General features: G+C 46.2%; 1 protein-coding gene across 5 annotated transcripts in view; it reads right to left on the reverse strand.

Annotated features, from left to right (window-relative positions):
• Positions 1-27,026, reverse strand: part of EVA1C (eva-1 homolog C) — a 72,209-nt gene that overhangs the window by 38,586 nt on the left and 6,597 nt on the right. For 4 of the 5 annotated variants that reach the window (XM_019662854.1, XM_019662855.1, XM_019662853.1 and 1 more), the window contains exon 2: positions 782-978. The exons of the other annotated variant lie outside the window; for it this stretch is intronic. In XM_019662854.1, coding sequence (XP_019518399.1) covers positions 782-978 — 197 coding nt within the window. The remainder of the gene's footprint in view (positions 1-781; positions 979-27,026) is intronic. 5 annotated transcript variants of the gene reach the window in all.

Raw genomic sequence — 27,026 nt, forward strand, 5'->3', positions numbered from 1 at the left:
CGGTGATCGTGACCTCAGATGTCTGCCTCCCAGAGGTCATTGTGGAGTCCACTAAAAATTCCACAGCCTTCCCTCTCTAGTGGGGCCTTGATGGGAGCCATGGGCCTGGAGGTTGAAGCCTAGTGTGATTGTACTTGGCTCTACTGCAGCAAGGAGCCTGCCTGTGAATGCATTCATACTGCAGGTGCGGTAAGGGGGCTCTCCAACATGTAGGAACTCTGTTTAGACTTTTAGAACTCTGTTTAGAATCTTTCTGAAAAGCAAATAATAGCTAAACCTGCAACACTGGTGATTTGTATAAATTGGGATTTTCACAGATTGGGTTGGCTGTGAGTGAATTATCTAATCACAAGTATACTGGGGTGCCCCAAAAATGTATACACATTTTAAGAAAGGAAAAACCTGTATTAAAATTGTAATACTCAATATATCCCGATAACGAAAGATGAATACAAGTTACGTTTGACTTCTGCAATTACAAGAGGTGCTCAAAGTGGTTACCATCAGCGTCCAGACACTTCTGATTATGGCGAACTACAGCTTGAGCAACGTTGACTGAAGTGTCTACTTGTGTACCTTTTTTTGGCACCTGTGGTATATTGAGTATTACAATTTTAATACATTTTTCCTTTCTTAAAATATGTATACTTTTTTTTGGCACCCTGAGAGAGAGAGAGAGAGAGAGAGAGAGAGAGAGAGAGAGAGAGAGAAAGAGAGAGGGAGAGAGAGAGGGAGAGAGAGGACCATTTTATCATCTAAAGACATCTACGAAAGGCAATACCTGCAATGTGGTGGACGCCACACAGGTTAAGCTGTCTTCCCTCTGGGAGGCGGGCTGCTGGGTACTACATGCTCGGTAACCTTGCCCATAAAACGCCGATTGGACACTTATCGTAGAATGCCGAGGGCACTGTAGATTCAAATGGTCCCCATCACAGGCATAGGCGGTGTGGTTTTGCAGGAGTTTGGTTAGGTAACCTGGAAAATATTCAGCTGGGTTACAAGAGGCCCAGGAACTCACCGCTCCACGGGTTTCCAAGCAGGAGAACCTCGGCTCCCCCAGGAAGGGGCTGGTCAGTCAGCAAGCTATGGGGCAGAGCTTCCTCAGCAGCTCTGTTGGAGAGGACCCCAAACTAGTCTCGGAGTTGGGGCTGAAGGAGCAGATGGCAGTCTGCCTGTCTGGGCGGGACCCCTTGGTCTGGGATGGCCTGTTGGATGGCTTGGAGGGCTCTTTCCCTCCAGGAGGCACTGAGGGATTGGTCAGGAGCCAAGACATCCTGAGGTATCTCTGTAAAGCAGGAACCATTCTGAGTGGGTGTCCCTTGGGCATGTAGATTCCTATCCTGGGCACACTTGGGTTCTCTGATCTCCCACTGGCTGGGCCAGGCCTTCCTGGAGTGAGGGGGCACAGTTTTATTTTAGAGAGCCACTCCTGGGTCTGCCTCAGCCCTGGAGAGGAAGGCAGACAGGGCACCCCGCACAGGGAGAGGGCCTGCTCTGAGGGGAGGGCGAAGGGGCAAGGTGGGGCTCTGTCATGGGTCAAATAGTGTCCCCCCCAAATTCATGTTCACCGGCGACCTCTGAATGTGACCATATTTGGAAATAGGGCCGTTGCCGACGTCATTTGTTAAGATGAGGCCACCCTGGAGTATGTGACGACTGTTCTTATAAGAAGAGAAGAGACACAGAGGAAAGACAGCCATGTGAAGACTGGAGCGATGCAGCTACAGGCCTAGAAACACCGAGGAGCACTGCCAGCCACGAGAAGCTGGAAGAGGCAAGAAAAGGTTCTTCCCTGGAAGCTTCAAGACAGCACCGCGCTGCTGACAGCCTGAGTCTGACAGCTTCAGACTTGAAGCCTCTGGTACTATGAGAGGATGAGTTTGTTGTTTTCAGCCACCCAAGTTTGTGGTCATTTGTTACAGCAGCTCCAACAAACTCATACAGGCTCCAACCCCAGGCTCCCAGGTGACTTCTCAGGCTGTGCTCTGAGAAGCTAGGCAGATGGCCTGGCAGGCGTGGGCAGCCTGGACTGCTTCTCAGAAAGGAGGAAGGATGGTTTCTCTGAAACATGGATTCCTTTCTTCCTCCTCGCACCTCAGAAGGTCAATCACAAGGCATCTGGGAGAGGAGCCAGGGACTTTTTGGTGAGGTGTGTGGGAGATGAGTTTGGCAGGCCTCAGCCTTTGAGGAGGAGGAGGGGGTGGAAAGGGAGTCCATTTCAGAACAGACGGGCCATGCTGAAATGATTCCTGTTGAGGTTTCAAAAGCTTAGAGCCATAATTCTCAGCAATGGCACCCAATCCAGCTGCCTGGGCTTCCCTGAAAGCCACCGTGAAACGGCCTGCTGTAGGGTAGTCACACTTGCCAAGCCATCATGTTCTGAAGATGAAAACTGGGAGTGCTCACTGGCACCCTTAACCCAGCTCCTCGCACTCTCATTGTAGCTCCGATCACCCACTTAAAGACCATCCTAAGAATGGCCAAGAAATCAGCTCTCCTGAGTTAAGTTCACATGGAGAAGTGAAGTCTAGCTTAAGCAGCCAAACTGACATCAGGCAGCAGGCATGCGAGTCAGGGTCCTGCTTGTTGGAACAACGTCATCGCTCTCACTGAGTCCCCTGCCAGGCACCAGAAGAGGCCAGGCAGAGACCCCCTCGGTGGTCCGAGGGCTGTGGGTCAAGGTCTGCCTGTGGAACACAGGTGGATCCTAAGAAAGCCATGAGTTGTGAAAGTTTCAGCATCCTTTGTGGGACCTCGGCATCCAGTTATGGCCATACCAGGGGACTTAGAGTCACCCTGATACTGCCCCCAGGCCAGCACCCACTTCGAAGCTCCCCAGGATGGTACTCCCATACTCGGTCTCTTCAAACTCTCAATAAAACATTCCTGTCCATCACCCCATCATTCACCAGGACCATGCTGGATGACCAGCTGACGAAAATATTAATTCTGGGAGCATGGCTTTGGTTTCATGTGTTTGGTTTGTCCAAAAGGCCGTGTGTTACTCTAGCGAGACAGGTATCACGATGAGGTCCCTGGGGTGGTGGAACCTCGAGACAGAAGAGGCCTGAGTCCCGGAGTCATGAAGAGAAGAGCTGCCTGCTCCACAGACTGAGAAAGAAACTTCTGCTGGGTTTGGGCCATTACCTTTCTTCTATCCATCTATTTGCCATATAGGCTCTCTCCAGTAAACAGGACTTACTTGACCTCTGTAGGACCATTTACATCAAAACACAACATGAGTACAAGGCAGTGGCCCAAGCCCCCCTGCCCACCATCTTCACATTCTGAGAGTGGTATTCTGGAAGCAGAAGCTCAATGCAAAGAACGGACTAACCTGAGGTCTTTCAGGCCCTTTTGCACACATACGAGGGAGGGGAACCCCCTCCCAGTACAGCAGTCTTAACACTGTGCACATACAAATAAGATTCTTCAGCAGTAAAACTTGCTCTAGACTCGGTCCAAATCCACCCTCAAAAGCTTATGCCTATGTCCAGACAATGGAATACATTCAGCACTAAAATGAAATAAGCTATGAAGCCACAAAAAGACACAAAAGAACATTACATGCATATTGCTGAGTGAAGAAAGCCAATGTGCAAAGACTACGTACTGCCTGACGTTCTGGGAAAGGCAAGACTATGGAGATGGTAAAAGATCAGTGGTTGCCAGAGGTTTGGTGGGAGGGACGGATGAATAGGTGAGCCCAGAAGATGTTTAGGGCAGTGAAACTATTCTGTATGACACTAAATTCTGGATACATGTCACGACACATTTGTCCAAACCCACAGAATGTGCAACACCAAGAGTGAACCCTAATGTGATCTCTGGACTCTGGGTGATGATGACGTGTCAATATAGGCTCATTGATTGTAACAAATGGACCACTCTGGTGAGGGGTGTTGATAGTGGTGGGGGGAGGGGGAGGCAAGGAGTATATGGAAATCTCTGAACTTGCTACAAACCTAAAACTGCTCGAAAACAGAAAGTCTATTTAAAAAGAAAAAAAATGAAAAACCACCTGTGCCTCCCAGAGATTGCATTACCTTTGGAAGGCAAAGGGTTAGTGATAGGGGAGGGACATGAGGGGGCGTTCAGGCGAACTGGAAAAACTCTGTTTCTTGGAGGCTGCATACATGTTTTACTTTGTGAAAGTTCATCCATACTAAAGATCTGTGCATTTTTTTTTGTAGGTAGGCAAATAAAAATGTTTGTTTAAAAAACCTTTACCAGCAGGTATCTGACCAATACATTTAAACTGATAAAGACGGGCACTGGGGAGCCTATGGATGATTTATAGGACAAGGGGGGTTGTAGAAGACTTTCTTCTGACTGGCCACACCCACACTAGACACCCCTCTAGAGTGACAGCAGGACATGCTCATGGGAACGGGCCATCAGCCATCACACCTTATGGCCCTCCACAGGTGCATTCCCATACCTCATTCTGATTGGTCTGTGCCAGAAGATGCTAAGAGGTCAGGAAGAAGGACACCTAGAACTATGCGTTGCTTTCAGGACATCAAGGGCCATTTTGAGAGGCATTTGGGATGGGAGATGGAGACAGAAACCTGTTTGGAAAAGGTTGAAAAGTGAGTGGAAGTCAAGGAAATCAAAGATGGGTCATGTGGTAGAACCATGGCCCCCCAAAGATGTCCACAGGTCCCAGTCCCCAGAACCTGTGAATATGTTACCTCATGTTGTAAAAGGGACTTTGCAGTTGTGATGAAATTAAGGACCTTGAGATGGGAAGTTGACCCTGAATGATCTGAGAGGGACCAATATAATTACAAGGGTCCTTATAAGAGGGAGGCAAGAAGGTCAACATCAGGAAAAGGAGATGTGGCAATGGGACCAGAGGCTGGAGTGATGGAACGTAGGTGGTTTCTAGAAACTGGAAAAGGCAAGGAAATAGATTTTGCCCTGAAGCCTCCAGAAGGAACACAGTCCTGCCAATACCTTGATTTTAGACCTGTGACCTCCAGAACTGTAAGACAGTGAACCTGTGCTGTTTTAAGACACTAAGTGTATGATCATTTGTTATAGCGGCCATCGGAAACTCACAGTTTACACAGATGACTCTTGCAATTACCTGATGAAGATGAGGAGAGAAATAGGACTATGTTTCTAAGAACGGCTGCCCAGGGAGAGATGTTTTAAATAACTGCAATTGGGTTACAGTTGGAGGAGGTCTATGCATGTATGTATGCACATTCTTTCCAATGTGTTGGGTAGAGGCAACACATTACTTAGTTTCTTAGTCCATTCGGGCCGCTCTAACAAAACACCACATATCGGATGGCTTACAAACAACTGAAATTCTTTTCTCACAGTTCTGGAGGCTGGGAAGTCCAAGATCAAGGCCCTTGCATGGTCAAGTACTGGTTAGGTCTCCTGGCAGAAGGACTTAGGGAATTCTGTGGGGTCTCTTTTACAAGACATTAATGGTATTAGTGAATCTCATTCATGGCGACTCCACCCTAATGACCTAATCACCTCCCACAGGCCCCACCTCCTAATACCATCATCACCTTTGGGGGTTAGGATTTCAACATATGAATTTTAGGGGGCACACAATCATTCTGACCCTAGCACTTAGCCAACCCCCCACTCCTTGTTTTCTCGGCTGGTTCAAATGAGATCCTTTTTAAAGAATGACTACTTCTACTATAGCTTTTTGTTAATGGCTCCCTTTGGATCCAATGTGCCCTCATGTTGGGTCAGTGACAAATGCTTTATTTCTTAATACTCTTGGCCAGAGTTTTCACATTAGCTCTATATTTGTGGTCAAATATTTACTGCCCTGAGAGAAGGCAGAAGTGCACACTGTTAAATCAATCCTCGAGCCTGGAACGGCCTGGACATACTCTGTGGATCCTTGTTAAACTGGGGGAAAGAGGAAAATGGGAGGGTTTAGACTCTATCAGCTTCAAGGCACACGGGCCGTTGTATCTCTTACATTTAACTCCAAGATATTCTCTTTCCTGGTGAATCTCTCCTCTGTGTGTCAGCAGGCACTCCTACAGTCACAGCTAGAACTTTCCTCAAAAGGGATATCCTGAAAGGCTTGGGTTGGGCAAACCTTAGAGGAGTGTAAATAAAGGCTGTTACAATTTCCTTTTTTTAAAGGTAGATGAACAGTTCTTGGGAAAGGAACACCTGAGAATGGCAGGCACTCTCTTTTGTCTTCAGAAAGACATGGGAAGTCATTCACGGGATCCTCACCCCTATCACATTTACAAGAAAATCCTATTTATACAAAAATAACCCAGTGACCAGAGAATGACCAGGATGTAAATGACTGATTTTCAAAGAATCATGGGGGTGTGCCCCAACGTGTTCTTTGGGAGGAACAGGGGTCATGCAGGGAAGAAAGGAGGTTCTATGACAAAATAAGCTGGGGGCATATGAGTTAAAACAAGGTAAACACAGTTCTTTCTCTGCAGGACTTATCAGGGCCACAGACATGCCAATGTGCATTGGGACTGTCTAGGAGTAGACACAGAAGTAAAATCCCTCACACATATCTGACCACCACACCCCCACACATCCTTTTCTTATGAAGCATCTGAAGGTTAGTGTCAAGCACATCATTCTTAGGGAACATTCACTGAGTTCCATAAAACACGGTGAGTGCTAAGAGCTTCATCTAACTTGGGCGATTTCAGAAGGCATTTCCGCATCCCATATGGCTACAGAAGCCTCGTCATGAGGTGGGTGATGGACAGGAGGAGGAGCGGGGAGCAGAGGATTCAAAGCCCTGAGACGATATAATGGGTAGACTGCACAACTCTAAGGTGTGGTAAATCTTAAAGAACACAGATTTACCTAGAGCTGTCACTGGTGCAAAGATAATCAAGTTACAATCCCTCTTTGCGTTGAGCATTGATGGTTTATAAGATGGTCAACTCAGAGACAAGCACACAGCCCCATAGCTGCCCTCATGGTCCAGAAATGTACTGCTGAGTTTGGAGAGAAAGAGAGAAAGGGAATTTGTCCTCCTTCCCTCTCTCCTTCCCTCCCTTCCCCTTTCTTTCTCTCATCCTTCTTCTAAATAATTAAGGTTTTGAAAACTGCTAATATTGAGAAAAGGCCAGACAGGCTAACATTCTTCCTCTCTTTCTTTTCTGAGGCCAGAGCCCTCCACAAAAGTCCCAGTTTTCTGAGGACTAATGCTGCCTGAGTCACTCTTAGCACAGGATATAAGTATGTCAGTCTCTGGCCCCACATCCGTGTGCTAAAGTCCCCTAATCACCAGGGGCCAATTTCACAACCTCACTTCTGGGAAGAGAATGGAATTCAATTCTATTGTCCTTGCCACCCCCCCCCAACCTTTTTCTTTTTGTTTTAAATAAAGTGGCACCCTCTACTCAATGCTTCAGATAAGAGACCACACCCTTTTCTTCACAAATACGCAAAGGTGTTGCTACATGTTTGAAGTTCTTTTCCAGAAAAGGGTGGTTTTTTTCTTTTCTGTTTGCGAGTGTGTTTAGAGATTTGGCAGGAGCCAGCGGAAGGGGCAGCCCACGCGGCTTTAGAGCAATGAGTCAGTGTTGCTTGAGGTTCACGAAAGGCCCCACAATGGATAAAGGGCTCGGGTCTGGGCACCCTAGGCCCAAGAGCATTCAGATCAAAAAGCGAACTTAGGCTTTAGTTTAAGCCCTTTCTCTAGTCCCAGGTTTGGCAAGAAAATTGGAACCTGGAGGTTAATTATGAAGAGAACAAGAGCCATCAGCCTGTTTCTTAGATATTTGAGGGGGAATCACAGTGGTAGGGACGACCGAGTGTAGCTATTACTGCGCTTAAGGGATGAACTCACAGCCTGGTCCCAAAACCAACCAGAGGAGGACAGGTGGTGACCTGAGAATCCAGATGAGGGAGGAACTGGACGTTTTCTTCCCGAGCTCATGGGAGGAGCATATCTTCCAGCCCCCCTTGCAATATAGTGGGTCAGTAGAACGTTCTAGCCAATGGAAAGAGGGCAGAAGTGGTATTTGTCACTCTCAGATCCGACTCTTGAGAGCCCATGTGACACTCCATTCCCTCTCTCTCCCTGTCTGCTGTCACATGTGGAAGATACAAGGGCCAAAGGCAGACTCTGAGGACCCAGAAGATGACAGAGGCATAGGCTGGAAGGAACGTGGGTCCCTGAATGACTGCATGGAGCACAGCCTCCTCCATCTTCTGATTATGCCAGACCAATGCATGAGCAAGACATAACCCTTTATTCTGTTATTCCACGGAGACTTGGGGGTTGTTGGTTTCAGCAGCAAGCCGACCCTGACCACTGCAGCATTGTGTCATCAAGTACTTAACTTGTGTTCAGTAGAAAGCTGCTAGGGCTGTGAGACGCATGAAAAACGTTCAGCAAACATATCTCACTGGTTTGTGATGGTGGTGTTGACACCACTGCGTGTGACCTTCTGTCCCCATTGAGGGAATCATTTCTTTGAGTTAAGACATTTCTACTGAAAAGCTATAATTGAAGTGAGTTACGTTGCTAAGGAGATACAAGGGATTAGGGATGTCATTAATTAGCCTACCAGTCACCCCCCTTCACAATGCTACTGACTTGTAAAAAGTACATTAGCTAAAGTGGAAAGCTGAGACTAGTGGGCTCTGATGGAAAGCTCGCAGGCCATGAGAGTGGGAGAGGGGATGAGACTGCGGGCAGCCTGGTACGGTGCTCCAGACAGCGCTGGGCCTGGATAAGAAGTGCCAAAGCACAGAGGCGGTGGCCACAAGCTATGATGTTAGGAATTCAGGCTTTGGAGCCTCTCAGATCAGATGCCTATTTGGGCATGTTGAGTATGACCTCGTTAGATCTCAGTTTCCTCATCTGTAAAAATGGGAAACTCATGTCTATTCATAGGCTTGATGTGCAGATGATAAGGAACAGCTTAAGTAGGGCACCTTATATGGTGGCTGGGCACGTCAGTTTCCTTCCTTGAGAAAGGCATGAGTGTACTAGACAGAAAAGTGAATGGGAGTCCAAAGTTTGGAAAAGGAAGCCCGAAAGAGGGCAAGGACAAGAAGCACCCCAAATCCACTGCTTCCCAGCTTAGCCATGGGACAAAGACATCTGGTAAAAGAGTAAATGATGTTGGCTTTCATAGTCTATAACATTTCCCCCCAAAGAAGGGCTCATCTTCAGGATAGATATTATGTCATTAATCACTCATCCCCTGGTTTGAGGTTGCCATGGAAGCATTTTTTTTTTTACAGAAATGAGCACAATCCTCCCCCAAAAGAACAAGCTAAGTGCTAATTTGGATAAGTTTGCTGGCTTCTGATGTTCCACTTTTTAGTCTACAAATTCCTGAAATCCACTTTCTGACCACTTTTCCTCAAGAAACTCAGCTATTCTGACAATAAAACTGCTTGGTTTTCTTAAAGCCAAATAAAAAAACTATTTCTAAGGGCATAAAACAAAATAAAGCCTACAAAATTTCCATGCTTGCCATTGTTTCTAGAGCATGTAAATGAATCTCAAAGAGCATGTGATTAAAATGCTCTCAAATTTCTTATCAATGATGGAAAAAATAATCCTGGAAGTTGGCCGCTAACATTTGACAAGTGACAACAACCCCCGCTCTCTGTGACTTTTCTGCCTTGAGAAATGAACACTTTTCATCTTTCGGGTGTGCCACGTGGTAGCTTATCGCCATTTCTAAGCACATAAGAGACTTTTCCACTCCCACTGGACTTTGAATTTTTGTGTTTAATCCTGCTTTCTGAGAGTCACCCAATTATTTCTTGTTACGTTTTTCTCCCATCATCTTTTTTTCTCTTTTTGCACAACCCCCCTCCCATTCATCACGCCCCATGCTTTCCCTTATAGGTTCCTATATATTTTTAAGTGGATTTTTCTGTGTGGATACCCATGTGCATATTTTTGTGTATGGATTCCAAATCCTTGTGCCTGCTTAAGCACGTGTCTACACACGTCTATCGATTATATGGCTTTCCAACTCACTTAGACAAAAATCCAAAGTCCTTGTGGGATCGGGGCCCCTTCTATGTACCTGACCTCACCTACTATTCTCCCCCTTGGCTCTGGCCACAGCAGTCTTCTTGTTTCTCAAAACAATACCAAGCACACCCCGACCTCAGGACCTTGGCTTTGGCTGTTCTCTTATCCTGAAAACTTCCTCCAAATAGGAGCTTCATCCCTCCCTCCCTTCATTCTGCCCTTTGTTCAGATATAACCCACGGTTGCTCTGCAGACTAGCACACCTCCCGCCCGCCACCCGGTTCTTGCTGTATTGCACTACCTAAGACATACTGTCAGTTTTTCCCCTTCTGAATATAAGCAGCAGGCACCATTGCCTTATTTACTGCTCTATCTCCAGCACCTAGAAAGAGTCTGACGTAGAGTAGAAGGACAACGAATCGATGCTAAATGAATGCGTGGGTGACAGTGAGCAGAACAAGAGAAGACTGGAGCCAGTGAGTGAGCAGTAGATTCTAATCTTCGCAGCAGCCCACATCACCCGGTACGTACAGAGCTCTCTACAGAATTGCACTGTCCAGTCTGAAGACTTCCTATTGTCCTGATGCCTCAACATCTCCACACACAGGCTGTGAGCAGTGACCAGGAGGGCCAGGGTGATGAGGCTGGTCCCTGCTCAGGCTCCTCTGGCTGTGACCTAGTGATGTTCAAAGGCACCAATAAAACCCCTCATGCATTTGGCTCGTGTATTCCACCTGACCCCCCAAAACGGCACTGCCCACGGATCCTCTCTCTCTCAGCTCCCCACCTGTGTAGCTGAGCTGCTCCCTGGGCGCTCCTCCCATATAGCTCCCTGTCATGTCTCCCTCCTCCAGGACCTGTGAGTATAATAAATCCTTTAATTTCGTATGCCTCTCCAAGTGTAACTTCCATGGCCATAAGGGAGTGATCCTTAAAGACCCCACAAGGAGGACTTACTCCTTCATTTATAATGCATATTAAAAAAAATACACTTATGTATACACACCTATACAGAGAGAATGAGAGAGAGAAGGATAGGAATCAATTGGTTAAAAAATTAAACATGCTATGTTGGACTTGAATTACAATCATGATTCATTCCTCTATTTTATTTTGAACACACTGGGAGCTCCTTCGTGCCTTTTCAACCAAAGGTTTTCAAAGCCTATACAAATGAACAGACACCTTCCTCAGTAACCAGGTACCAAGCCCAGAAAGCTATTCAGCAAACCCCATCTCGATTAGATTAGTTTGAAAGTAACTGGATCAATCTCCATTTGCCCCAAGCATCTAAACGGATCGCTTTTTCTTTTCTTTGGGATGCAGAGTAACCCCCAAACCTCAGAGCCACTTGGCGATTAAGGCGGGATCACAGTGCATTTGATAACTTAATGCAACTTTTTACCGGCACTTAAAACTCAGATATGAAATCTACACTCGATCTTTTCTGCTTGAAATTGGCCAACTTGGAAGTGGCTCTATCCCCATGTCCAACAAAAGGCTCTCAGAAACACTCAGAAAAGCTGACCAACCAGAAGGCCCCACACTGCCCAACGCATGGATGTGGGGGCGGGCAGATGCTGCTCCCACCCACCCCTTAAAGGGCCTTTCAACTCGGAACTGGTTTCTTCACGCCTGCCCACTTTGGGGATGTGTAGGATGATCAAGGTGCCTGAGTTATGTTCAAGGCTGTAATGAAAGACTTCAGGGCATGCATTTTGTGCTTTATTCAGTTAATTGGGAAATTATAGAGTGATTTCAGTGCTCACAATAATGAAACTTTGTTGTTGTTTTTTTGCTTGTTTGTTTTTCTTTTTTTACTTTCGGGGTGATGATGTTTGCAGAGTAGCCCTGTAAGCCTCAGAAAGCTATTTGGAAGGTTCAGACGATTGGATTTAGGACAAGTTTTGCTGTATCCCTGTGACCCAACATGCTTTGTTCCATAAGCAGTTAACAAAACCAGAGTAGGGAAGTTTCTAAAACTTGAAACAAATGTAAACAGTGTATCCGAACTGCTGGGCTTGGGGGACAGGGTGGGTGAAGGGCTATATCCATTACAGCCTCCTCCTGGGCTCAATGGAGGATTTTGGACAGGTCCTTTAGCGTCCCCCTTCTTTGGTTTCAACCTTAGAATTAGGGGAAGTAACAGCATTTCTTCCTTTGTATTTCACAGAAACAGGGAGACTGGGCAAATGTAAAGAAATACGGGCGCCCACACGGCAATTAGGCTGGCCTGGCCTCAATCTTTATATTCATCCTTAATTGAGTCCCTGGCACACTCACACCAGGGCCTGGCTTAAACCTTCTCAGGTAGGTAGGCTCAGCTTCACTAAATGGCCCCAGGGGCCCACGCTTGCTTCATTCTCCTGTGAGCTCTTATTTACTCTTTCATGTCCTTCCTTCCTTTGCCCACAGTTGTCACCTCTTACCCTTGCTCTCCTTAAATCTGTTGCCTTATTTTACATACACCACTTTGGTGACATTTGAGTAATTACATCCCTCGCTGATGAGCCCTGTTCTGTCTCCTTTATTCATCACCATCCAGGAGTCTCTTTTCCAGCCCTTGGCCCCTGGACATCTTCTGGATGGTTAAGTCCAGGAAAATCTGACACCTGGTTCACTGGTATACATAACAGAACCTCATTATTCGCAGAGTCCACATTTGCAAATTCGCCTCCCCGCTAACTTTTATTTAGCATCCCCCCCAATCAACATGTGGGGGACTTTCCTGGCCATTCCTGGACATGCATGGAACAGAGACAAATGAGGGTCACCCCCATGTGCGTGGTCCCAGCCGAGGTGGAACAAGACGACGCTCTGCCCTTGTTTTAGCTGTCACACTGTCAGCAAGTGTTGTTTTCTTTGTCTACTTAGTGCAGCGTTTTTTATATTTTTGTGTTTTGTGTTGGTGATTTTGTTGTGCAAAATGGCCCCAAGAGTGCTGCTGGAGTGCTGTCTAGTGTCCCTAAGTCAAGAAGGCTGGGATGGGCCTCACGGAGAACAGGGGTGGGGGTGGGGGTGCGTTAGAGAGGCTTCCTTGGGGCATGAGTGATAGTGCTGCTGGCCGGACTCAATGTTAATGCATCGACGATACATTAAATAAGGCGTCTTTAAACAGAAACACACCTAAAACAAGGTTATGAATGCCGCTAGGAACAATGGTTCAGTATTTGGTAATTCCACGCTGTAAAGCAGTGCCTTCACAGAACCTAACCACCCCCTGCAACAAGAATCAGAGTGTCTGTACCTGAGATAGAGTGGGCTTTACGCATCCACATGAGGGCAAGCCTTTCAAATAGTCGCTCTTTATATTAATATATAATCCAAACATGCAAAAGTGCTTTCTGGGATTGCCTTCAGAACAAGTCTCAACGTGACAGAGCTCCGTCTTTGATTTTTAAGAACATATAATTATTCATTCCGACTCTTTAAATAAAATTTTCAACCTTTAAGGAAAGGCTTGCCATCTCCTCGCTCGTCATTATCCTCCCGGCAGCTCTCTGAGATGCCAGGGAAGCACTTTGCTTTCGGCCACACAGAAGGTCACACAGCCGACTGGTGACAGGGCCAGAGCAGGTCCCCGCTGGGACTTCTGGTCCAGGGCGTCTTCTCCAGGCTCAAGGGGCTCCTCACTCACCTTGGACTCTGAATGAAGGAGGAACTGCCCATCACTTCTCTCTCTATACTCTGTTATAATATTATGCTTCGGGTGATCTTAAAAGCTGTAATTGGAGCCAGCCGAGTGGCTCAGCTGGTTAAGAGCGTGAGCTCTGAGCAATAGGGTTGCCGGTTCGATTCCCACATGGGACAGTGAGCTGTGCCCAAGCTGAGCTGCCGCTGAGCTGCCAACAGGTGGCAGGATGGCTCAGCTGGTGAGAGCAAGTGCTCCTAACAACAAGGTTGTGGGTTCGACTCCCGCATGGAATGTATGGTGGCTACACCTACCCACAACTAAGATTGAACACAGCACCTTGAGCTGAGCAGCTGCGAGCTACCGATGGGAGGCTGGATGGCGACTGGACTTGGAGCTGAGCTAGCTGCGCCCTCCACAGCTAGGATTGAAGGACAACAACTTGGCTGTTCCCTTCCCCAATAAAATCTTAAAAAAAAGCTGTGGTAGAGGAAGCACATGGGGTGGGTGGTGGGCGAGGGGCAATACCAAAAACATCTGATCACCTCAAAAGGCCAATGGTGAGGAGGGCTTCCAGGTGGGAGGTGATGCCTAAAGGAAGACCAGGAGCCAACCAGGTGAAAACGAGCCTCACTCAGCAGACAGGTGTGCAGAGGCTCAGAGGGTGCCTGTAGACTTTCAGCGCGGCCAGTCTGTGAGCCGGAGAAATAAGCACTGCCTCGCTAAGGTCTGAATTTTAACCTGAAGGCAGGTGGGAGCTCCTGCAGGCTTGTATGCAGGCAAATGGTGCTGGTCAGACTTGCAATTCAAAGCAAGCCTTCCCGTGGTCTGTGCTGGATGAACTGGAGAGATCTGTGACGAAATTAGGGTGACTGTGGTCCCCCAGGGGAGCAACGGTGAAGGCCTCAGCTAGGACAGTGGCAGCGGGATGAGGCGGGAGGGACTGAGATCAGAGACAGCATCGTGGGTATAGGACCTGAGCAGCTGCACAGAGCACCACACTCAGGAGGGCCCCACGCTTCATTTAATGATCCATTGTCATCATCTTAAAATTCTTAATAATTCTATCTTTGAACTTGTGCTTTGTAAGTGAATCCCAATGGGACAATGGGGCATGCACGTGGGCAGAGGAGACACCCACAATGTGAGTTTCCACGTTCCTTGCTACCCCAGTCTCATGTAGCATATGAGAAGTCCTGAGCATGGACTTCTGGTGGACCCCCCCAATGCGACCAGCAAAGCTCAAGTGAGCATCGGGGACGCATGTTATGTCTCTGACTGAGTAAGCAGAGATGCTGACGGCATCAAGGGGCCACACTTTCCGTTAGAATCAGAATTTGCTTTGAGTGAAGAAAGAAGGCAATGGTGTGGTAAGAAATAGGAACAACCCAGGAAACAGCACCGCAGCTTTCCTTATTCATCTTACTTCCCTGTGTTAGCCAGCTGCGTACGCTGAAGATGACGACAGAGAAGGAAAGGAACAGGTAGAGAGCCTCACAGCTTCGTTTCCTTTCGGCTCTTCCTTACACATCCGTCAGCCAAGGTGGGGAGTGGCAGCAGCATGTACGGTACATATGCAAAGTGAGAACATGTCATTTCTGTAACCCCATGTTACTCAATGCTGTTACGTTTGCATTGAAACCGGCGGAGCATAATATGAAGAGCAGCAGTAAAACCCAAGCGAATCACTTAGAATGTTAATTTTCTCTTTACTTAGAAGAACATTGAAGAGCAAATCAAAATCACACTCATCTATAAAATGAAGGTAATAATAATGATACTTATCTCAGGGGGTTGTTGTGAAGATTAAATGAGCTATGAAATGCTCAGAACCCTGCTGTGTTCATTTTCTATAGTTGCTGTAACAAGGAACCACAAACTAGGTGGCTTAGAACAACAGTAACGTACCGTGTCACAGTTCTGGAGGTTAAAGGCTGGGATGAAGGTGTCAGGGGGCTGTGATCCCTCGGGAGGCTCTAGGGGAGGACCTGTTCCAGCCCTCACTCCTGGCTTCTGGTCGTCCCTTGATTTGTGGCAGCAAAACTGTAATCATGGCGTTTTCCCTGTGTGTGTGTCTGTGCCCAGAGTTCCCCCTTTTTTTTTTTTAGGGGAGCCATCCTGCTACCTGTTGGCAGCTCAGCGGCTGCTCAGCTCGGGCTGGACTCGAACCGCTGTTGCTCAGAGCTCAAACTCTTGAGCGAGCTCTTAACCAACTGAGCCACTCGGCCAGCCCGCAGAGTTCCCCTTTTAATAAGGACACCAGTCATATTGGATTAGAGGCTGCTGTAATCATTTCATCGTCACTTGGTCACTTCTGTGAAGACTCTCCCTCCCGAGGTCAGCTTCACAGGTACCAGGGTTAGTACGTTAGCATCTTCTCTGGGGGGAATTTCCAGGGTCAGCTGTACATAAACGTTCACCTTTAGTATTATTACCTCCAGTAGTTGTTGTTTTGTTCAAAGGTATGAGGAAGAGACAACGTGAGTTTGGGGAACTTAACGCTTGTTGTGACCCCAATCTCCACAACAACGTGACACTTCTCTAATTGCCCTCAGCCCAGGTGAAGGAAAATATGTAAAGTAAGGAGCGGGAACACAGAAAAGATACTGACACGTTCTGATAGTGAGCCAAAGACAGCCCTGGGCAGAAACACTGACAGCAGTGAGAGAGGGAGACTGCTCACTGTCCTGCGTCCTTCAGCTCAGGGCCCGCAGGAGGCCGGCTCGCCCAGGCGGACACACATAAACACCATCCCCTTCTCAACCGCAGCCAAGACACGGCTTCCTATACACACCCAGAAGGGAAATCAAATTTTGATAACTTATTGAAACACATAATCGGTTATTAATCTGTGGAATAAAAAGGTCTTCTCAGCCAGCAGCTAAGTGGATGTTCTGCCAAGTAAAGTCCTAGTGTTTTGTTTTGTTTTGTTTGAAATGGTAAGCATCGCATATCTGATCTGGAGATAAACAGTAGATCACAAACAGATTGCATTACCAGATGTGTCAGGCTGGGCATCATCTTAACAGAAATGATTTCTGGGGCCGATTTGGAAGTCGTCGCTCCCAAAGAAAGGGGCAGATGGAGTCGCAAAGTGGGCCACAGTTCAGAAGGAGAGAGTTGCTCTGTTTTTGCTGGAGGATTGAAAGCCAAAATTGAAAGTACACTTGCAGGTAGTGTGGCCCTCACTGGTAAGCAGAGTCCCTCTTCTGTGCCTCCCTCCCTAATCCCAAGCCCCTTCCAGACCAAATGCTCTGCTGTCACTTCATCCCAATACCAGAAGCCACGTTGGTGCTGCCTTCTCTGGACTAGGTCCCCTGGCCAAAGCTCCAGGTTCCAGAACCTTCCCTCATTTATCCTCTTCTGCTTTATGACTTGCTGATCCTGTGTTCAAGACCCTTAAAGCTCTGCTAGATACGTTGCTAATTAAAATGACCAATTCACCTGTGTGAGCATGGCTGGCATCTGTAATCTAAAAGCGGCTGGAGCCCCACCTTCACCAAACACCAAGTTCACTTCAGAGTGATGGGGAAAAGTGACATCACATTCCTCCCAGCTTGTTGGATGCACACAGCATCACTGCTGTGACAGTCCTGCACAAATGCCCAAGAACATAACCAAGAAGACACAACGGACAAAGCCAAACTAAGAGACACTCTATAAAAATAACCATCTTGTAATCTTCAAAATGGCCAGTATCACAAAAGGTAAAGGCTGGGGAACTGTCCTAGGTTGCAAGGAGATGAAAGAGACATGACAACTGAAAGTAACGAGTGAGTCGGAATTTTCTTTTGCTGTAATGTACGTCATTGGGATAACCAGTGAAATCCGAATGGGGCCTGTAGGCTAGAAAACAGGATTGTAGCAGGTTAATTCCCTAAGTATGACCTTCATTCTTGGTTATGTCAGCGTATGTCCTTGTTGTTAAAGAACACACATGGAAGGGTTTAGGAATAAAGGACAGCCTGTCTGCAACTTAGGGTAACATAAAGCAAAGGGGATAAAATGGTAACATTTGGGGAATCTGAATAAAAGTGTAAAAGAAGTCTTTGTCCTATGCTTGCAAATTTTCTGTGTCTGGAAAAATAATAGTGTTTAATAAAATGTAGATTAAAAAGTGTGCAATGTTTTCCAGCGGGTCTCAACCTTGGCTTCACATTAGAATTGCCTCAGATTTCAAAATATCAGTGCCCAGTTTCCAGCTCAGAGATTCAGATTCAATTCGCCTGGGGTGGAGCTCCAGACATCAGTATATTTGAAAAGCATTCCCAAGGTGATTCTAGAGTGAACCCAAAGAAATAATAAATGACTAGTTCAGCCCATGGTGTTGTCAGGTGAGGGGAGAGTTCTGAGCTGGGGTCTTTCTGAGCCCATCACGTCCCCTCCTTTTGAGAGCTGATCCTGAGGGCAGTCCAGTGTCTCACACGAGGAGCACGGTCCTGGGCCCAGTCCTGCTCCTGTCACTAATAAGCTGGGACACGTCCTGGCAATTGGCTTCCCTGTGCCCAGCCTGGGTTCTCTCCACTGTAGGATGAGGCGAGATGAGCATTCCAGGAAGAGGACGCACAGCTCTGTGACTCTTGCATCCCTGGGCCCCCAATGCCCCTTACTGGGTTTGCACAGGATGACGACCTGAAATCCTTATAATGCCCAGGTGGAGGAAACAGGTTTGGGTGGGTAGGGCTGGCCGATTTCTGGTATTGCTGGCAGGCTCTGTCACAGTTTGGATGACTCCCTGAAGCTCTCTCCCTTCACAAGGACTGAGTCTGGGAGGGTTCTCGGCACAGGGGCCGGAGGGGACAGGGAGGACACCAACCCAACGAGAAGGGAGGCAAGCTAGAGAAAACAAGCTCCGGAGGAGCAACTGGAGCACCCCGACCCTGGTGCCTTCATGAGACAGTTCTGATCAAGGTGGGGGGGCATTCTGTGGGAAGAAGGCGCCCTCACCAAGAGGCGAGGCCTGAGGCTCCGCCCTGATCCCAGGCCTCAACCTCTGCCCCACTTAGCCTCCGAAAACTGCGCTGCTCAGAATGCTGGCCCTGGGCCACAGGTGGCCACTGAGCACTTGAGATGTGGCCAGTCTGAACTGAGATGTGCCGTTAAGTGTAAAATCCACACTAGATTTGCAAGTCTTCGGAAGCAAAAAAGAACATAAACTGTCGCATGAATAGTTTAAAAAAATATTAAGGTTGAAATGATAATACTTTGGGTACACTGAAATTTACCATGGAAATTCATTTCACCTCTTTCCTTTTCTAATGTGGCTAGTAGAATATCTACTACCACATATGTGGATGACATCCTATTTCTATTGGACAATTCTGTTCTAACGTCTGCATATTGTCCTTTTGTGACTAATTTCCCTGGTGATAATTGTATTAAAATCCAATTGCAGAGGATATGCAATGGCACCAACCCTGGGCCCCAAATGCCTTGCAAGGAGAATTGCTTAACCCTTCCCCCCTGTGGCCCTCAGGGTTTTCTGATTCCAGCAGATTCACTCTTCCCCACAGCTCACTGAAGTGAAGTTATTGCCAGGTGATGTCAATATCATATAATGATAATTATTTTAATTTACATCCTAACACTCAACACTGCAATTTTAACCCAATCTGTGAGACTGAATCACTAACATTTGACATTCTTAAAGTAAAACTCAATTAATGTATCAGACTATGTGTATTCCACTGAATAATTTACCTACTCACAGAAAGAGAATATGTGGGAAATGAAGATAAATGGTGCAGAGTAGACTCTCATCAAAGACCCTAAGGCAGTTACCAGTCACATTCCGGAAGGTTCCACAAGGATCCACGGAAGTCTGTAGTTTGGGTTTGGTTCCCATGTAACTGTCTGACTGCCTTCTAAGGATAAAAGGCCCCTTGCTTTTGTGTGCGTGTGTGCATGCGTGTGTGTTTTAGCTACACGTATTAGAGCAATTAACGAACTAAGACATTCCCTTTGGTCAGGCCTTCCTCACAGAAACAACCTAGAGCCATGGAGAGCAGAGGCGGGTAAATCTGTGTTCTGTTTCCAGGGACTGATCTTGTTCATGACCTGATTTTGTCTTGGACCTAGCTTAGGGCAAACCATGTTGTGTATGGGCGTCTCCATGTTAAATTTCCCACTATGAAAAACAAAAAACAAAAAAAACCCTTAAATTCAGTGACTGTCCAGTTCTTTAAGGGAGTTTTCTGGAAAACAGGAAGGAGAACGTTGTTTAGTTGAGGACTGGTGGCATTGGATGCACGACCTAAGTGATTGGTTTGGGTAGAAAGTCACTCTCATTGCAATCATTATCCCAGCCCTGAAGCTTACAAGCTAGTCACAATTCAGATGAATCCAGGGGGAGACTGTGATGCTTCAGTTCTAAAGATGTAGTATATCATCCTTATTAACGAGAGAAGACGGAAACATAGAGGACAAAATATGTGCTCTATAGTAAAATATACTATATGTGATGAGAAAACTGCTGGTCACTGTTTAATGTCCTGGGAAGAAATCAGCTCAGAAGAACACCTTCCTTAAAAAGCGTTTCATGCTCATTTTTATAACATCTATACCCGGAACTTTGCAAATACCAATGCAGGAGGCCTTTGCGAAAATCAATAATATCTCTAGGCCAACATTTTCAAAACTGCATTGATTGTACACCTAAAACCTATGTAACGTTACAATTGTCACCCCAATAAACTTTAATTAAAAAAACTGCATTGAAAAAAGAGACGATCTTACAAGAACATACATACATAGATATATATTACATATGTACACATAGAGAGAAATGGATAGTCAAATATATTATATATGTATATACATACATTGTGTTTCTATATGTCAAAATGTATTCATATAACATATATAAGTAAAAAATATATATACATACATACAGCAAGTATGTTTTTACTTTTGTGGCAGGAAGCCATGTTCATTTTAAAGACATACTAAACTTTGCTTAGGAACAGGATGTCTTTATAAGACGAGGCTTTGATTTCTTCATAGGCACTGATTGTGGAAACTCAAGTTCCATCCCACCAAAACGGGCAGGAATGAGAAAAGGAGCAGAGCTCTTCCGTTGGACAGCATTCTTACATCACCCACTTTAAAATTAAATCTGAAACAGAGTTCTGACAGGCCTGTTTTCTTCAGCACCAACAGCCACACAATAGCCCCCTTTTTTTTTCTTTGGACAAAGCTCTTAAAATACTCGGAGATTCAGATGTACTGAGTCATGAGACTGTACAAATACCGCACACCCGTTCCTGCTGGTGCCCCTGCTAGTCCTTTCAGAAACAATACTATATTTTCTCTGTGTTTGGCAAAAGGAAAGAAATATTTTAATTAGTGTTGCAACCTGTTTGAAAGAAGGGTGACAGAGGAGGGCAAGCTCTGGCAGTGAGAGGCTGTCCTTGGGTCTGGTGGCCTCTAAGCAGGGGTAGGAGTTATTACTTCAGAGGAATCCGTTTGATTGTCCTGCTGCTCAGTGTGGACCCTACAACGGTGCTCAGCCCCACGACCCCATACGCTTCCGATGTGCCCTGAGGAGTGTACAACATTCCACACTGCGTGAGCTGTGTCACACTGAAATGACACAAAACGGATTCATTCGGGCAATTAGCACTCTTTCAGACATCGTGGAACATGTCTCTTGGAGAGCGTGTAACATGCAACAGAGGTGAACACACATGTCACAGAAACATGAGTGTGTGTGTGTGTGTATGCGCGCGCGCGCCAGGAGCTGTGTGCACGTGGGTGTGTGTGCACGCCAGGAGCTGTGTGCACGTGGGTGTGCGTGCGCGCCAGGAGCTGTGTGCACGTGGGTGTGTGCGCGCGCCAGGAGCTGTGAGCACGTGGGTGTGTGTGCGCGCCAGGAGCTGTGTGCACGTGGGTGTGTGTGCGCGCCAGGAGCTGTGTGCACGTGGGTGGGTGTGCGCGCCAGGAGCTGTGTGCATGTGGGTGTGCAGAGGAGGTGCAGGAGCAGAGGAGGAAAGCAGTGAGTGAGGCGGTGGGAGGCGCCGAGGCAAAGCGGGTATCAGCACAGGTTTCATGACTTTTTCTCTCTCCCTTTTTACAATTTAAATTAAACTCCCTCGTCCTCTCCCCCCCCCCCAAACGCAACTGCTTGATTGCTTCGCTGAGGTTGTGAAATAACTGAGAGATGTTGCAAATCCATCTTTGCACTGCGAGAGTGAGAGCGCCGACTTCAAGTCTGAACACCTCTCTGGAGGGATGTTTCAGTTTGACATTAATGATGGCGAATATCTGAGCTTAAAGTGAGGAAGGCAAAAGGGCCAGAGAGACAGGCACGTTCCACCGAGGAAGGGAGGAGGGGGAGCCTGAATAAAAACCCCCTGGGTGAGACAGGGTGTAGGCATACAGTGGCTGCAGAAGGCAAGCTGGCCCTGCTGAAGACTGCTGTGGAGACGCTGGGAGGTTTTCAATTCAACTACGGTGTTTAAAAAAATGTTCCCACCTTCTTCAAATGTGTATAAAATAAGCAAGGACAAGCCGGCTGGTCTAGCCCAGTGGTCCTCAACCCCAGTACGAGGGTTGGGTCATTCCTTACAGTGGGGGCTGTCCTGTGCATTGTAGGGTGTTTAGCAGTGTCCCTGGTTTCTGGCTCTACTCACTGGTTCCCAGGAGCAGCCCCCTGTTGTGACAAATACAACTCCCTCCAGATAGTGCCAAATATCTCTAGAGGAATAAAATCTCCCTGGATTGAGAATCAATGGTTAAGACTGAACGTTTGGACAAGCTGAACTTTCATTGGGTCAAGACAGCCATGAACTGTAAAGAAGATATGGCATTTCTGGTGAAAGTTGACAACCCCAAATAGCCTGCCTTGAACAGCTAGAGAGAAACAGTCGTCTCAGACAAAGGCAGACCTTTTGCCTCAAAGTGCTGGTTTATGGCTTTAGGAAGCCATAAAACTATTTAAAAATAACCCTGGGAAAAAAAACACTGGGGCACCTAGCTTTAAAAAAAAAAAAAAGAAAGAAAGAAAAGTAAACCAGAAGAGAGGGACCTTCACACTAGAACTTGAGGTTTGAAGAGGCAAAACAGAACAAGATCTGCTCTGTGGAATTCTCCACAGCATACTGTGACCAATTCTACACAGTGGGTCCTGCAGCCTGGGGGCTGTTGAGACCCCTTTGCATGCCGAGGCCGTGGATAGGGCGGAGTCTTTGCATCCTGTCTGACCTGGCCACAAAGCATTTGGCGTTGTTAGCTTTGGAAGGCGTGTTTAGTCCTCCAGGCCTCAGAGAAAAAAGGAAGGTGATTAAAACAATAACTGTCTCTTAACTTTACAGTCCAATTGACAGAAAGAGTGCGTAAACCTGAACTTGGGTTCAGCATACATGTTTTTAATAGAAAGAGGACTATAGAACTGTGTGCAGTATCTCTCAAAAGCTGTACAAAACGGACTTTCCAGATAAGATCAGGCTTTCTCATTTCCACCTGTCTCCCGTCGAAGAGGGAACAGGGCTTGGTGACCGAGTCTCTCTTGTTCCAGGGTACAGGACGATGATTTATGATTTCTAAGCCTGAGAACTTTGGAAGCCGCCTAACATGAAAAGAGTGAACAATCTTCTACGTCAAGAGAAAGAAAGGAAGGCCTGGGTAGCAGTCCTGAGCAGGGCTCCTCTCAGACTCTGAAACCCTACTCTGGAGGCTGTCATGGGTATGCACTGCACAGGTCCCTGCAGACATAAAGGGTTATTTTATCCAGATTATGCCCCCACATTGCAGGGGGAAGGGGACTCATTTGTAATCATCAAAGGAATGCTGACAGACTTGAAACGGGATTACATTCTATTATACTCATCCGAATTAAAGATTTGTTTTGGAGATCATTCTTAGGTTTCTTCCTCTCGGCTCCCCCAACCCCAAATAAGGCGATTTGTATTCATGGGCCATCTGAGGCAGACATGAAATCAGACAGTTTGCAAACATACATTTCAGATGCAGTGGGCTAAGTTTTGAATTTTAATGTTGCCTGGCTCTGTGTGTGTGTGGAAACCCTGGCTTTTAGGTCAAAGCTAATCCCAAGCACTGTTTCAGTCCCTCATTCGTTATGCAGGATAAATTCCGTTTCAGGGGCCTGAGTGAGCCTGTGAAACAGGTGTCCAGAAATGCAGGTATGAAAGGTAAAATCTATGCATGGGCCGGGTTGTCTGGTAGGTCTGTGGACACACTACTAAATCTCAATTTCAAGCTCTGGGGTTGGGATACCGTTTGGAGAATGTGACTTGCCAGATGTATGAGTCATCCTTCAAACTCCTTTATCTGTGTGGTCACGAACCCACTGAGAAGGTAGCTTCCCCACACAGGACTGACTGACTGAGTATTCTTGTATCATACGTAGCACAGCATCTGGTACCTGAAAGACTTGAGCATACTTCCCGTTCATACAGAACTCCCCTTGTGTCGTCATCATGGAACTGATAGCTACCTAGGGAGGAGTCCTGGGTACCTCCAGCTGGAAGTCATAAGTCAGTGCAAGAGCTCCACTGGGTCAACAAACTATCTCTTGACTTTAGCTGCCAAAGGATAAAATACCTTAGAGAAATCTCTCTCAAGGCAAGGAGATGGCCCTCTCTAAGTAGGAAGACAGAGCAAGGATATGGGTAAAGTGCATTAAAAGTTGTACCATTTTGGGCCGGCCGAGTGGCTCAGTTGGTTAAGAGCTCGCTCAAGAGTTTGAGCTCTGAGCAACAGCGGTTCGAGTCCCGGCCTGACCTGAGCAGCCGCTGAGCTGCCAACAGGTGGCAGGATGGCTCAGCTAAAAAAAAAAAAAAAAGTTGTACCATTTCTTGTCTTTGTATCTCAGTCCTTCCTTCTGGACTCAGTGTCCTTGATGAAGCATATCCTCGAGTGGTTTTTTATGTAAGGTTTTATTAGTGGTGGTAAACATGTCTATTTCACACTCTCTCAAAGACAGTTTAGCTAGGTATATAGTTGTGCAATGATACTTGTTTTGTTTTTCTTCTTTTTCAGAACCTAGAAAATATTTCACTGGCTTCTGGATCTCACTATTGTTGCAAAGACTTTATACATGATTTTTTCACTCTTTCTGGTTGTTTTAAGACTGCCACCTTTTTTTAGTATTTTATAGTTGCAATATGATATGTATACATTTATTTTTATTTATCATGCTTGGGATGCTTGAATCTAAATCTTTCATTAATTCTTGAAAACTAACTCCAAGATATTATCACTTTGAGTGCTGCTTCTTCCTTATTTTGCACAATCTCTCTTTCTGGAATACTGATCAGATGTATGTTGAACCTTCGTTCCATCCTCCATGTCTTATAAATTTTTTCTATATTTTTCATATCTTTGCCTCTTTTGCTGCATTCTGGATAATTTCTCCAGCTTTATTTTCCAGTTCACTGTTTCTCTCTTCAACTAAGTCTAATCTATCCATTAAGCTTTTAATTTCAATGAATATATTTTTTGTTATTACAGTAATATTAGTATAGTTCAGAAATATATTAATTCTTTTCCAAATATGCCAACTCTTTGTAGATTTTCATTCCTTCTTCATTTTGGATTCCCTCTTATTTCTTCTTGTTTTAAATTCCCTCTGTTATTTATTAAGAACTCTGTTGTTTTTATTACTGACTTGCTCACATTATAGTTTAGGATTGTGTGTTCATATCAGGAGGATTTCATCTATAGGAATCTTGTGGGTTTTGTGTTGGTGATGATTCTATGCAGGGAGTATTTGTGTGTTTGTTTTTGCCAAGTACCCTGGGACACAACCAACCTGGGATGACTTTGTTAGTTTCTCAGCTTGGATTTCCTGGTAAAGGCAATGTGAATTAAAAACCAGACTGTTGAAAAGGAAGGCCTGTGGTTATATATACTCAAGGAAGATTATTTTTCTTTCTCCAATTCTGAGCCCAGGCTGAGACAAGTTTCCTTGACATCTTTCTTTGCAAGAAGGCTGATCTCTCATCTATCTTTTTATGAATGTTTAACCCTTCTAGGTCCTGGTTTTATATGGAGATCTTTTCCCCAACTTTTCACTTTACACTGGTCTAATGCCTTGTCTCTTGCCCTTATGTACCTGTTAAATCCTGGTTGTAAAGACCATTGAAGAGCCCAAGTGTGACCATAGGGTCACTTTTCCAGTTCTCTTAGTCCCTTTGTTTTGTTTCTGTTCCTTGGATGGTCCTTATATTTAGTTACTCATTCTTGCATTTAAAGGGTGTTTGTTATATTTTATTCAGCAGCTGTAGGTGTTTTGTTGGAGAAATAATTTTAGAACACCAGTTCCACCATATTTCCAGAAACAGATTACAGATCCTATTCTGTAATCAGTTCTTTGGGGCTAGAAAGTGCTATCTTTAGACAGGATGTGGATTGGGCAATACCTGTAAGTCTTGGGGGGGAATTGGATATAGCAGATTAAGAGATAACCATGGCATAATTGGCACTGCTTTAAACTACTTGTAATTTATTTGTTTTAATAATAAGCTGCCTGGGTCTGAATCCCCAAAAGTGACTTAACATCTCTTTGCCTCAATTTCTTCAACTTATTATAACAGTATCTACTTTATAAGGTTGTGAGTATTAAATGTTGATAAACATGATGTTCTTGGAACAGTGTCTGGCACAGAATGCTTTATGATCTTCATACACTGATAATATTTGTAACTCACCAACTTCTCTTACTTGTGCTGAGGGAAGCCAAGTAAAGAAGTCAATGCTAGGGCCGGCCGAGTGGCGCGATGGTTGAGAACTCGCTTGGGATGCCAGAGGGCCCTGGTTCGGATCCCACATGTGAGGGCCAGTGACACTGCCCTCCACAGCTAAGATGCTGAACAACAGCGCAACCTGGAGCTGGGCTGCCGTGAGTCGCTGGCGATGGCGTGGGCTGCAGACCCTGTGGCAGTGGGTTGCCATGGGCTACCGTGTGTAGCCAGCAGCCAGTGTGAGTGGCCAGCAGCCGCAGTGAGGGGCCGTCCAGAGGCCGGCGACTGATCTGCCTCGCCCAGGAAGAGCACAATGATGGTGCCAACTTGGGCCAGTGAAGCAACGTCCTCCATAACTAGATTGAAGAACAAAACGACAGCAACTTGTCTGTTCCCCTTTCCCCAATTCCCCAGCACTGTTCCCATCCCCTCAATCCCCAATAAAAATCTTTAAAAAAAAAATAAAGAAGTCAATGCTGGGCCAGAGCTTTAACTGAGATGGTGCAGACATAGGGACCCCTGGTGGAAGAAGAAGTTCAGAGAGAACAGATTTCCCATCTGAGGTTCTTCAAACTTGAAATCTTGATGACTCTAGGATTTATGTTATTAAGAAAAATTATTTCCGGGCCGGCCGAGTGGCGCGATGGTTAAGAACTCGCTTGGGATGCCAGAGGGCCCCGGTTCGGATCCCACATATGAGGGCCAGTGACACTGCCCT

Source organism: Hipposideros armiger, unplaced genomic scaffold (assembly GCF_001890085.2).
Source record: "Hipposideros armiger isolate ML-2016 unplaced genomic scaffold, ASM189008v1 scaffold_381, whole genome shotgun sequence".
In the NCBI taxonomy this organism is placed as follows: Eukaryota; Metazoa; Chordata; class Mammalia; order Chiroptera; family Hipposideridae; genus Hipposideros; species Hipposideros armiger.